The sequence below is a fragment of the Oncorhynchus masou genome, chromosome 17 (genome assembly GCF_036934945.1).
Source record: "Oncorhynchus masou masou isolate Uvic2021 chromosome 17, UVic_Omas_1.1, whole genome shotgun sequence".
Lineage (NCBI taxonomy): Eukaryota > Metazoa > Chordata > Actinopteri > Salmoniformes > Salmonidae > Oncorhynchus > Oncorhynchus masou.
Window position 1 is genome coordinate 25,037,389 of NC_088228.1, and position 14,139 is coordinate 25,051,527.

At 42.8% G+C, this 14,139-nt stretch overlaps 1 protein-coding gene across 3 annotated transcripts in view; it reads right to left on the bottom strand.

Moving 5' to 3' along the window:
- The window catches only part of LOC135558757 (solute carrier family 12 member 7-like), a 76,886-nt gene that overhangs the window by 22,265 nt on the left and 40,482 nt on the right, over positions 1-14,139 (bottom strand). For all 3 annotated transcript variants that reach the window (XM_064992850.1, XM_064992849.1, XM_064992848.1), the window contains exons 4-16: positions 10,253-10,399; positions 9,987-10,041; positions 9,643-9,773; positions 9,184-9,425; positions 8,732-8,943; positions 7,998-8,165; positions 7,658-7,756; positions 7,487-7,544; positions 6,888-7,062; positions 6,683-6,801; positions 6,488-6,586; positions 3,063-3,182; positions 2,349-2,453 (exon numbers count right to left, since the gene is read on the bottom strand). In XM_064992850.1, coding sequence (XP_064848922.1) covers positions 2,349-2,453; positions 3,063-3,182; positions 6,488-6,586; positions 6,683-6,801; positions 6,888-7,062; positions 7,487-7,544; positions 7,658-7,756; positions 7,998-8,165; positions 8,732-8,943; positions 9,184-9,425; positions 9,643-9,773; positions 9,987-10,041; positions 10,253-10,399 — 1,730 coding nt within the window. The remainder of the gene's footprint in view (positions 1-2,348; positions 2,454-3,062; positions 3,183-6,487; positions 6,587-6,682; positions 6,802-6,887; positions 7,063-7,486; positions 7,545-7,657; positions 7,757-7,997; positions 8,166-8,731; positions 8,944-9,183; positions 9,426-9,642; positions 9,774-9,986; positions 10,042-10,252; positions 10,400-14,139) is intronic.

Genomic DNA, 14,139 nt, shown 5'->3' on the forward strand with positions numbered 1-14,139 from the left:
ATCTTTTAGTTTCCTGAGGGGGAATAGGCTTTGTCGTGTCCTCTTCACGACTGTCTTGGTGTGTTTGGACCATTCTAGTTTGTTGGTGATGTGGACGCCAAGGAACTTGAAGCTCTCAACCTGCTCCACTACAGCCCCGTCGATGAGAATGGAGGTGTGCTCTCACAGCATTCTCACATAGGTGTTCATTTTGTCCAGGTGGGAAAGGGCAGTGTGGAGTGCAATAGAGATTGCATCATCTGTGGATCTGTTTGGGCAGTATGCAAATTGGAGTGGGTCTAGGACTTCTGGGATAATGGTGTTGATGTGAGCCATTACCAGCCTTTCAAAGCACTTCATGGCTACGGACATGAGTGCTACGGGTCTGTAGTTATTTAGGCAGGTTGCCTTTGTGTTCTTGGGCACAGGGAATATGGTGGTCTACTTGAAACATGTTGGTATTACAGACTAAATCGGGGACATGTTGAAAAGGTCAGTGAACACCTGCCAGTTGGTCAGGACATGCCTGGAGCACACGTCCTGATAATCCGTCTGGCCCATCAGCCTTGTGAATGTTGACCTGTTTAAAGGTCTTAATCACGTTGGCTACAAAAGCGTGATCACACAGTCGTCCAGAACAGCTGATGGTCTCATGCATGCCACAGTGTTGCTTGCCTCGAAGCGAGCATAGAAGTGATTTAGCTCATCTGGTAGGCTCGTGTCACTGGGCAGCTCGCAGCTATGCTTCCCTTTGTAGTCTGTAATAGTTTGCAAGCCCTGCCACATAAGACGAGCGTCGGAGCCGGTGTAGTATGATTCAATCTTAGCCCTGTATTGACGCTTTGCCTGTTTGATAGTTCGTCGCAGGGCATAGCAAGATTTCTTATAAGCTTCCGGGTTAGAGTCCCACACCTTGAAAGCGGCAGCTCTACCCTTTAGCTCAGTGTGAATGTCGCAAGGTAATCCATGGCTTCTGGTTGGGGTATGTACGTACAGTCACTGTGGGGACGACGTCCTCAATGCACTTATTGATAAAGCCGGTGACCGATGTGGTGTACTCCTCAATGCCATTGGAAGAATCCCGGAACATGTTCCAGTCTATGATAACAAAACAGTCCTGTAGTTTAGCATCTGCTTCATCTGACCACTTTTTTATAGACCGAGTCACTGGTGCTTCCTGCTTTAAAGTCTTTGGCCACTAGGAGCACTGCCTCTGGGTGAGTGGTTGCCTGTTTGGTTATTTCCTTATACAGCTAAGTAAATAAAACAGCCATGAAAAGTATAGCTGAAACCTCTATAGGCAAGTAGTGTGTCCTGCAATTTATCACAATATACTCTACTTCAGGCAAGCAAAATCTTCCTTAGATTTCCTCCACCACCTGTTGTTTACAAATATGCACAGACTGCCCCCCCTCATCTTACCGGACTGTGTTGTTCTATCTTGCCAGTGCAGCATATATCCCGCTAGCTGAATATCCATGTCGTCATTCAGCCACGACTCCGTGAAACATAGGATATTACAGTATTTAATGTCCCTTTGGTAGGATATTCGTGATCGTACCTTGTCTAATTTATTGTCCAATGATTGCACGTTCGTGAGTAATTTTGACAGTAACGGCAGCTTTCCCACTCGCCTTCTGCTGATCCTCACGAGGCATCCCGCTCTGTGTCCTCTGTACCTGCGTCTCTTTCTCTTGCCAATAACTGGAATGTTGGCCTTGTTGGGTGTTAGAAGAATGTCCTGTGCGTCCTGCTTGTTGAAGAAAAAAATCTTTGTCTAATCCGAGGTGAGTGATCGCTGTCCTGATATCCAGAAGCTCTTTTTTTTGCCGTAAGATACGGTTGCAGAAACATTATGTACAAAATAAATGACAAATAACGCAAAAAAAACAAACACATAATAGCACAATTGCTTGGGCGCTAGTAAACCTGCAGCCATTTCTTCCGGCGCCATTTTCTGTCAATGCCTATGGCATGGAGCATAGCAAGATAACATAGGCCTACAGTAGGCCAACTCATACTCTGTTCTTCTGAAACACATTTTCTTCCTATCATAATTTTTGTTTGGACCAAATTAACATAAATAATGGATTTATTGTGATGGTGTAAATTAAATTACATTTATTTGACTTTCTTTTTTAAATGTTCCAAAGGTGTAGGTCAGCAGCTTGTGTGCATGGAGGCCAGGAGATGTTAATGTACATTTTCGGTCAATTACAGTGAGACCGGCGGTCTTTGCATGACAATAACCGTCTGACAAAATTCCATGACTCTTTGAAGAGGAAGGGTTTTATCATCACTATACATTGGCCCTTAGTTCATCAGGAGTCATCGCCACCCTACGCTCTACACAGTTCTCAGCCTCTCACCTCCAGTTCTTAGTGTGTGTTGGCACCTCCTCCAGGCGGATCAGAGCGTAGCGAGCAGCGTTCAGGGACAGCCCTCTGATCCCGTCTCCCCACTCCTTCTCTGCCCTGAGAGGAAAGAGAGTTCAATTATAGATTTGGTTTAACCTTCATATAACTAGGCAAGTCAGTTAAGAACAAATTCTTATTTACAATGACGGCCTACCCCAGCCAAACCCTCCCCTAACCCAGACGACGCTGGGCCAATTGTGCGCCGCCCGATGGGACTCCCGATCACGGCCGGTTGTGATACAGCCCGGGTTGTGATACAGCCCGGGATCGAACCAGGGTCTGTAGTGACGCCTCTAGCACTGAGATGCAGTGCCTTAGAATGCTTCGCCACTCGGGAGCCCCTGTGATCAGAGAGTGGGTTAAAAAAGGCAGGAACACGATAGGATTACAGAGATCTCACACATTAGGTAACAAAAACAATGCACCAAACTGAAACCAATGCAATGCACCAAACTGTAACTTAAGCAAATTATAACACACAGTCCAATACATGGGTTAAAGAAAGGGTGGGACACGTGTAGGGATGTATGATACAGTGTTATATTGTATTGTGTGGGGAATGGCCACTACATAAGTGCTGTTAGTCACACATTTAAGTACCACAACCAATGTAATTACAATACAGTACAATGTTATTGAGCTGTAATTGGGAAACCAAACTCTTACCCTCTGTACTCAATGTACTTATAGATGCATCCTGCAATGGACATGGCTACCAGGGCATAGTACCAGGAGGAGATGAACATGAGGGAGAGACAGAGACTCATCCCCAGGAATGACAGAGTCCTGCAGGGACCAGAGAACAGGACAACAGGGGCTTATTTTTTGGATAGGCATTAGGTCAGTGTTCCTTAGTCCTGATATTTCTTGGACACCTACTTTTATTCCACACCAACACTAACAAACTTGATTTAATTAATCAAGGGCTTGATGATTTAGTTGATTGGTTTGAATCCGGTGGGTTAGTGCTTGGTTGAAATACAAAAATCGAACTTTGTTTGTCACAAACGCCGTATACAACAAGTGTAGACCTTGAAATGCATACTTATAAGCCCTTAACAAACAATGCAGTTCCAGAAAGAGTTAAGAAAATATTTACCAAATAAACTAAAGTAAAAACTAATAAAAAGCAACAAAATAAAAATAACGAGGCTATATACAGGGGGTACCGAGTCAATGTGCGGGGGTACAGGTTAGTCAAGGTAATTTGTACATGTATTTGATTAATTGTTCAGCAGTCTTATGGCTAGGGGGTAGAAGCTGTTAAGGAGCCTTTTGGTCCTAGATGTGGCACTCTGGTACCGCTTGACATGTGGTAACATAGAGAACAGTCCATGTCTTGGGTGGTTGGAGTCTCTGACAATGTTTTGGGCCTTCCTCTGACACCACCTGTATTAGAGGTCCTGGGATGGCAGGAAGCATGGTCTCAGTGATGTAATGGGCCGTACGCACTACCCTCTGTAGCGCCTTACGGTGAGATGCCTGAGCAGTTGCCATACCAGGCAGTAATGCAATCGGTCGGGATACTCTCGATGGTGAGGCTGTAGAACTTTGAGGATCTGGGGACCCATACCAAACCTTTTCAGTCTCCTGATGGGGAAAAGGTGTTGTCGTGCCCTCTTTACGACCGTCTTTGGACCATGATAGTTCGCTGGTGATGTGGACACCAAGGAACTTGAAACTCTCAACCCGCTCCACTACAGCCCGTCGATGAGAATGGGAGCCTGTTCGGCTCCGTTGTCGGTAATCAGGCCTACAACTGTTTGTTGTCAGCAAACGTAATGGTGTTGGAGTCATGTTTGGCCACGAAGTCGTGGGCTAACAGGGAGTACAGGATTGGACTAAGCACAAACCCTTGAGCAGCCCCCATGTTGAGGATCAGCATGGCAGACGTGTTGTTTCCTACCCTTACCACCTGGGGGGCGGCCCATCAGGTAGTCCAGGATCCAGTTGCAGAGGGAGTTGTTTAGTCCCAAGGTCCTTAGCTTAGAGATGAGCTTTGTGGGCACTATGGTGTTAAACGCTGAGCTGTAGTCAATGAACAGCAATCTCACATTAGGTGTTCCTTTTGTCCAGGTGGGAAAGGGCAGTGTTGAGTGCGATTGCACCATCTGTGGATCTGTTGGGGCAGTCTGCGAATTGGAGTTGGTCTAGTGTATCCGGGATTATGCTGTTGATGTGAGCCATGACCAGCCTTTCAAAGCACTTCATGGCTACTGATGTGAGTGCTACGGGGTGGTAATAATTTAGGCAGGTTACTTTCGCTTCCTTGGGCACAGGGACTATGGTGGTCTGCTTGAAACATGTAGGTATTACAAACTTGGTCAGGGAGAGGTTGAAAATGTCAGTGCAGACACTCTCCAGTTGGTCCGCGCATGCTTTGAGTACACGTCCTGGTAATTCCTCTGGCCACACGGCTTTGTGAATGTTGTCCTGTTTAAATGACTTGCTCACATCAACTACTGAGAGCGTTATCACAGTCGTCTGGGACAGCTGGTGCTCTCATGCATGCTTCAGTGTTGCTTGCCTTGAAGCGAGCATAAAAAGGCATTTCTCTCACTGATAGGCTCGGGTCACTGGGTAGCTTGCGGCTGGGTTTCCCTTTGCAGTCCATAATAGTTTGCAAGCCCTGCCACATCCGACAAGCGTCAGAGCTGGTGTAGTAGGATTCAATCTTCATCCTGTATTGGCGCTTTGCCTGTTTGATGCTTCGTCTGAGGGCGTAGCGGGATTTCTCATAAGCGTCCAGATTAGTGTCCCGCTCCTTGAAAGTGTCAGCTCCAGTCTTTAGCTCGATGCGGATGTTGCCTGTAATCCATGGGGATGACGTCATCGATGCAATTATTGATGAAACCGATGACTGAGGCGGTATACACCTCAATGTCATTGGAAGAATCCCGGAACATATTCCAGTCTGTGCTAGTAAAACAGTCCTGCGGCGTAGCATTCGCGTCATCTGACCACTTCCATATTGAGGGAGTCACTGGTACTCCCTGCTTTAGTTTTTGCTTGTAAGCTGGAATCAGGAGGATATAATTATGGTCAGATTTGCCAAATGGAGGGTGAGGGAGAGCTTTGTATGCATCTCTGTGTGTGGAGTAAAGGTGGTCTAGAGTTGTTTTCCCTCTGGTTGCACATGTTACATGCTAGTAGAAATGAGGTAAAACTGATTTAAGTTTCCCTGCATTAAAGTCCCCGGCCACTAGGAGTGCCGCTTCTGGATGAGCATTTTCTTGTTTGCTTATGGCTTGTTGAGTGTGGTCTTAGAGCCAGCATCGGTTTGTGGTGGTAAATAGACGGCTACAAAAAATATAGATGAACACTCTTGGTACATAGTGTGGTCTACAGTGTATCATAAGGTACTCCACACCTCAGGCGTGCAATACCTTGAGATTTCTTTAATATTAGACATCTCGCACCAGCTGTTATTGACAAATAGATACACACCCCCACCCCTCGTCTTATCAGACATAGCTTCTCGATCCTGCCGATGCATGGAAAATTCGGCCAGATCTATATTATCCGTGTCATCGTTCAGCCATGACTCGGTGAAACATAAGATATTCAAGTTTTTAATGTCCCGTTGGTAGGATCGTCTATGATCTACATTGTTTTCCAATGATTACACATTGGCCAATAGAACGGATGGTAGTGGAGGTTTACTCACGAGCCTACGAATTCTCAAACGGCAGCCCGATCTCCGCCCCCTTTTTCTCTGTCTTTTCTTCACGCAAATTATGGGAATTTGGAACAGTTCCCAAGAAAGCAGTATATCCTTTGTGTCGGACTCGTTAAAGAAGAAATCCAGTTTCATTCAGTTCGAGGTGAGTAATTGCTGTTCTGACGTCCAGAAGTTATTTTCTGTCATAAGAGTCGGTAGCAGCAACACTATGTACACTATGAAATACGTTTAAAAACAAAGTTACAAACGCAAAAAAAATAACAAAATAGCACAGTTGGATAGGAGCTCTTAAAACGCCAGCCATCCCCTCCAGCGCCATTCTCAACAAAACCTGCACTCCTTGTGGGTCCAAAGGTCCAGAATGGAATATAATTGCATTTGGCGCTTTTGGTATGAGAAATAAACTCACCAGTGGTAAAACTTAAACCTGGGCCTCCAGTTGGGAGTGCGTAGCAGTGTCTGGACGGCACAGGCTAGGTTGACAAACAGGTAACACATCAGGAAAAACCTGCAACCCAGCCCCACGGAAGGACAAATAAAAGTTACTTATTTTTGACCAACAGGCTTTTGAGGCAAGATTATTCACACAGAGCTAAACACTCACATTGAGAGAATGGGGGCAACAGCATCCAGTGATGCAATGAGGATTCCAATCTCACAGATACCAACAGTCATCAAGAGGGCCCAGGTAGGTTCCCCATTGGCTTTACCATGACCAAACACCTAGAGAGACAGACACAGAGAACTATCTGAAGTGTTTCTGTTTTCAAGATGCAAAAGCAAGGGCAGTGTCTCTAGGACCTTCCTACCTGCAGAAAGGGGACGATCCCATCGCGTGCTATGGCCTGCAGCAGGCGAGGGGCGCCGGTGAGGCTCTGCAGCCCTGCACCACAGCAGGAGAAGAAGGAGCCAATCACGATTACCCACGGAGAAGGCCATGCCAGAGTTCCAATCACCAAGTTCTTCTTAACCGAGTCCCCAAATCTGTAGTAGAAATACACCCAGTTGAATGTTATACAAACACAGGAGAGAACTAGACCAAAAGAAAGACAGGCAAATTGAGAGACAAATCTGAGCATATACTGTACACATAATGAAAAACTCAGTAATAATCTTAGGCTGATTGGGACAGAACAACTAAACACCCTATCACATGACATTGAACTTATTGGCACACAATGTTCTCTTTACAATGCTATCTGTTTACGTGTGGTATTTCCTTCTAAATGCGCAACAAGGGGGTATCTGTATTTGATATAGAAATTATACAGAGCAGTAAAGGCTTCCGCATCAAAGTTACATAATGACATAACAGCTAGTACTAACTGTGGAAAAATAATAACAGATGTATTTTATATAGCGTTTTTCACTATAAAGATAATCACAACGACACTTAAATAGTACTTACTTGTCTCTCAAAACGACACCCTCGATACAGGCACCAAATAGGACCACACAGGTCATGTCTGGGAGTTGTGTTTAAGATAGAAATAGTGCGCACTCCCTCACACACACTCCCTCACACACACGCACACACACACACGCACACACACACACACACAGGTTTCCCCAAGGATACAAATAAAAGAAGTGGTTGCTATGGCCAGGATGGTGCCGATGGGAATCGATCTCTGGGCATCTCTCAGGTCTCCAGATCTGTTGGAGCCCGCCATGATTCCTGTGATGGAAACACACATACCGTACCAATCAAACGTTTGGACACACCTACTCATTCCAGGGTTTTCCTTGATTTTTACATTGTAAAATAATAGTGAAGACATCAAAAAAATACATAGTTCTTCCAAACCTCAAGTTACAGTAGCACCCCAACAATCTGCATGAGGGTGACAATCAATCAATAATGTCATATTATGGTAGTTCCATTATGTCTATGGTGCCAATATTGTCGCTATACCAACCTGTGACAGAGGGGAAGTAGATTCCCACCAGCAGAGTGAAGAAAGTGGAGATGTCGTTGAAGATGTAAGGCTTGTAGATATCTCTGGAGTTATCCTGGACTGGGACAGAAGACTGATTCTTCTTCTCTACCAACATCCCACTGGGCCCGTACTCACCCCACATGTTATCTACGGGGGACACAGAGGAGTCACATTATAGTAGACTATAAACTGTTGATATCCAAATGTTTTGCCATTAGGCATTTAACCATTTGTATTATGCAATAACACATGTATTCCAATTGAGAAATAACACAAAAAAAGACTAATATACTTTGCTTTCCTAATTCAAACAAGTTGAGAAGACAAACCAATAATTTGTATAAGGATCCCCATTAGCCTTTGCCCAGGCAGCAGCTATGGTTCCTGGGGTCCAAACAAGATTAAAAGTTTTGATAAAACAGTACAACACATTATTAACCCACTACTCTACAATACAACATGTATAATATAATACCACAATAATACCACAATAATATTACAACATTACAATGTAAGTGTGTGTATGTGCCTGTGTGTGTGTCTGTGTGTCTTCCCAGTTTGCTTTGTTCATGATAATACTATGATAAATGATGATATGACCATGGTAAGTGAGTAACTAGTAGTAAGAATGCCTGGTAACATTTGTACTGTGTAGGTCTCCACCAGGCCTATCTAGTGTAGTAATGTTCGCCAGGCAGTGGGTTGTGGCTGACCTTTGATGACCCCGCTGAGCAGGCCTGGGATGCCCTGGATCTCAGTCAAGTTGTTCAGGGTAAAATATTCATCACAGGTAGCGTTGAGGTGGGGGCTGCCACAGAACAGCTTCCACAGCTCGGTGGTGTACGTCACGTTCTTGATCACCTCCGTCTTCATACACTTCTCAAAGTTGTGGTTCTGCAAGGAACGGTTCCCCAGGAGACAGATTCTGTAGGAAACACACATCTATGAGGAGATCTTCTAGTGTAAAGAATTAAGAATATTTTCCTTTTAGTCACTGTAACAGCTGTAAATAGTCTAATCATATGCATCGCACTCATTTTGGGCCTATAAGACCAGATGACTGATGATGGTCCTATAAAGTGTGCCTATTACTCTGACGAGACAAACACAGGCACAAGCATTTCCTATGCCAATAGACTAACTAGAACTCATAAATCGAACTCACGGATAGTTGGGTGGTTCTATGACGGTCTTGATGACTCCGGCGTAGATGGCCATGATGGAGAGCACCACACAGGCCAGGAAGACCAGGGCCAGCTTGTTGACATATTTGACCCCCACAAACACCACTAGAGCCATAAGTGCCAGACAGCAGGTCCCATACACACGCATGTTATTCAGCAAGGCCTCCGTCTCGTCCTCCTTCCTCTCCGCCACAAACACTGCAGTGTTCGGCACGATGTACGTCTGGAACAAGAATAGGAGTCAACTAGGACACCAGCTTTATGAAACATTGGTTGGGCCTGACCATGTGACATGTCCAGGAAAAACTCTGGGCCACTGTTATAGGCTATAACAAGGTAACAACTCCTGGAAGAGTCATGTGGTCATTAAAAACTCCTGTCTCAAAACATTGGGCATGTCCTACAGTATATCATGACCAGGCATTCTGTTTCATCCTTACCAGTAGGATTTCAATGGTACCCAGAATGTACATGGACCCAGCGAATGTGGTGCCCAGGTAGAAGCACAAGCCCACAGCCCCACCAAACTCTGGACCCAAAGACCTGGAGATCATGTAGTAGGAGCCTCCAGCTGCATGGGGCAAGAGAACAGATTCATGTAAAACGACTAGAAAATAACAAAAAGGTATCCACAGAATCTATACAGCATATGTAATACATTTAATAGTAAATAAACCACCAAGGTAAAACATTACTATAGTGTTAAATAACCATGTCTCCATAAAAACACAGTTTGAGGTTTCTTATTCAAGGTGAAAATAAGTTGAAGTTGAACTGGCATTACCTGGCACTACACCATTTGTTGCAATAGCGCTCATTGATATCGCTGTCAGCATGGTCTGTAAGGGAGGAAACAATACAAAATACTAGCGTTGTTGAGTGTATGGATACAATTTCCTCAGGGAGTAAAACATGAGATGACTAAGATCGACAGAGAATACTACAGTATAGTACCTGAAACTCCCTAAAAGAAAGAAATGTAAATAGTCATACATACCTATATTTTTCACACCTTAGTACTCTTACATAGTTCTATAGAAAAGTACTCACACAGGTGCAGCACATGACGACAATAGCGAAGGACTCCATGATTCCAGCGGTGCCTACAATCCAGGTGAGACGCAGGAAGAGGATGACTCCGAGGATGTTCTGCATGCAGGGCAGGTACACACCGATGAAGGTGCCCATCTGAGAACTCTAGAGGTGCCAATGCAGAGGGCCAGGGAAGAGGAGAAGTATGATTACAATGAGTCACGTTATGGTACAGTAGGGCCTTGTAAGGTATACTGTAACACCTCAATACAGCATACAATACTGTACAATCCTGTCCAATTTTTTTAATGTATTTTTTATTTATTGAATATTAAAACATACAATCTACCTGCAGTGAAGCGGCTCAACATTTACATTACATTCAGTCATCTAATCAGAGCCGTCCACAGAAGCAACCAGGGTCAACGCACTGCCCTGCCCATGGGCACGTCGACAGATCTACCACCAAGTCAAAAAAGGGGACCCGAACCAGCAACCTATCAGCCACCGGCCCAAGCTCCCAACCGCAGGGCCACCAACCCTCCAAGATCTCCACGACAGCTGCCCCTCAACCATCTGAGACCCACGCCACTTTCCGGATGCTGTTTGTATTCCTCTGCCAGTTTTTATCCTTTATATTGGGCAGACACACCAGTTCCTTTCCTCCTCCCGCTATCTTTTCAGGGGGATGAAATTGGAATTTATCCAGCTCTGCAATCCTCGTTTGAAAAAGAGAAATGCTTTGAAAAGGGTTTCATTTTAAATTAAATCGAAAATTTGACATCAATCTGCAGAAAGGCAAAAATGCCATTTTGGGTAAAAGTAATAGTTTTGTATAAGTGAAGCTTTTAGAGAGAGGATTAGTGCTTTTATATTTAATAATCTCAACTAACCCAGTTCATATTCTTTATATAGATAGGCACGCATTAGCTTGTCTGGTTTAGAAACCCAGATAAAGCAAAATATTTTTTTTTCTCATATGATTTGAAAAAAAAAAAGAATCATCAGGAGTAGCAGCGCCATAAGTAAGTGAGTAAACTGAGATATGACTAAGGAGTTAATCAGGGCAATTTTTCCATAAATAGACAGGTATTTACCTCTCCATGGTTGAAGGATCTTGTCTATTTTTACTCGTTTTCTATTGAAAATCATTGTGGAGAGCTCATTTATATCTTTTGTGATATGAATACCATGCATGTCTACTTCACCATCAGCCAATTTTATAGGTAAACTGCAGTGTAATGTAAAAGTTGTATTTTTTAAAGATCCAAAACGTAATATGGTACACGTATCATAATTAGGTTTTAGTCCAGAGAGTCCAGAAAAGTTGAGACATCGAATCCCCGAGCTGTCAAGGTGAAAATCTGTCGTTCTGACCCTGAACAAGGCAGTTAACCCATTGTTCCTAGGCCGTCATTGAAAATGTTCTTAACTGACTTGCCTAGTAAAATAAAAGTAAAATAAATGTAACTTTCTGACACACTGGAATTGTGATGCAGTGAATTATAAATTAAATAATCTGTCTGTAAACAATTGTTGGAAAAATTACTTGTGTCATGTACAAAGTAGATGTCCTAAACGACTTGTCAAAACTATAGTTTGTTAACAAGCAATTAGTGGATTGATTGAAAAACGAGTTTTAATGACTCTAACCTAACTGTACGTAATCTTCCGACTTCAACTGCACCTCTACTGGTACGAAATCAAGCCCTGAGGTTTTTCCAGACTTATTGGATTCATAGCATCAAAGTTATTCCTCTGTAATTTGGCCTTCACACTGTTCTTTTTGTGCATTTTACATTTTTTTTATTATTTGGAAAGAGTTCCTTACAGTAATCGTCATTCAGAGGGTGAGTATGAGACTTAAAAGTAACAAATATTAATATTCCTCTTAAAATATAATTCAGAGAATGATAGTCTTTAGTAACGAGTTTCTGTCAAAAACATTTGCAGCGTTCCTGTGTTGGCGATTCATGAAGAATTTGTTGCATTTTTTCTCCATATTCTATCCAGTTTGCTTTATTGTTGTAATAGATTAGATTATTCTTAAATAAATTCCTTCAGTTCTTCTGTTTTTTTCTCTAACTTGTTTTGTATCTCTGTAGTACAGTTTTTATTGCCATCTACCTGTAATATTAGTTTGTATATTTCCCTTGTCTGCCTTGTTTCTTTAGACAGAAACATGTTTGTTTTTTAACTTACGAATATTGAATTGAATGACCTCTGACAGTACATTTAAAAAGGTATCCCAAACAATAAAGGGATTTGCTGAACCTATTTTGCACTGAATAAATTCAGTAATAAATTATTAGTTACGAAATAATTATCCTCCAGTAGACTTAGATAAAATTTCTGATATGCCCGTCCACGTGGAAATTCTGTAAGAGTTACGTGAAGGCCAATTAGATGATGGTCCGATCGCATTCTGTCTCCTATCAAAACCTTTGATGCAAGAGAGAAAGAAACAAAGTAGTCAAGACGACTACCTTGATTAAGTCTCCTGCACAATACATTTTACAGCTGAGATTACAATTGGTGTTATTCCCCAGATCATTTTTGGTCTACAAATGTAATGTGGGCAAAAAGAGTTGGCAAAATATTAACAGAGCTGTACACTATTTGGTAAATGTTAGTTTTAAAATTGGCTCATTAGCAACCATCAAACCATCTAATTTGGAATGTGGTCACTGGCAACATAAAAAACAACAATGGTGAAGTCAGTGGTGTGAGGTCAGCTGCTTAACTGTGCCCTGTAGTGATATGATTCAAACCCCGTATCAGGAAACCCCATCATTTAGCTGGGTTACTCACTACACTAAACATATACAAAACCGTCACATGCAAACCATACCACGCCAATCCTCCTACAACAGTTCTCACCACACAAGTTGGTTTGTTTTAAGCCTGTTCCATCCCCCATCCATCTTCCTGTGTTTGCAAGTGAATTTTTTTACAAATATTGGCTAATAACATTATGCAAACACAACTGACAAATTTATTGCAGAATAAATGTGCGTCACAGTTTGGAATTTAGAACTTTAATAATTATATTTCTGGAGTCTATGAAGAGAGTAAACATAGGATTAAGTTTGCATTGGCATGCATTTCAGACAGTGAGTGGACAGATTTATTGCTCAAATACATTGCAATGTGCTTTCTGCATTTAAGAAAACATCAGAAGTGGATCCTTAATCTCTCGTGAACAGACTACGTAAACATGACTGGCACTAATTACGCAAGATTTTAGTTCTGTGTTAACTAAGATTAATCCTTCCTTGGTGTTCAGCCCTTTGTCAGCATTTACCCATTCATGCTCACATATAATAACAGAAAAGTATTTTAAGTTGAAAACATGTTGAGACCCTTGCAGTCCTTCAGAAAAATCAACAGACGATTCAGTAAAATAATACTATATCTGTTCTGTGTGTATGTAATACAGTTCGGAAAGCAGGACGATCCAAATATAACACCCAAACACAGCGCACTGTTATTGGATACCTTTACAATGATCTGTTTGACCTCATCACAGCCATACAATCCATACCCTGATCACCACAGGATAAATTAACAATTTCAGCGTGTCATCTACCGGTTGATGACACAAGCCCCCCCCCCGGTATGCCCCATAATGCAATTCAACATTCCAAAGTTACAACGCCACCCCACTCTTTTGAGATCAGAGAACCCTGCAAAAACACACCTACAATCACATCAACAGCCCCCCCCACCCCCAAAAAAAGAAGCCGCTGTGTAAATACAGTATAGTACATACCATATATCCCATAAGACAACACAGCCCTCTCTCAATACTGCTGTTGGTTCTCCTATACGCCTTTTTACCAGGGTCAATGTGGCCCTTGTTCATAGACCATTCACAACTTGGAGTGGCATCTTGACGATCCACT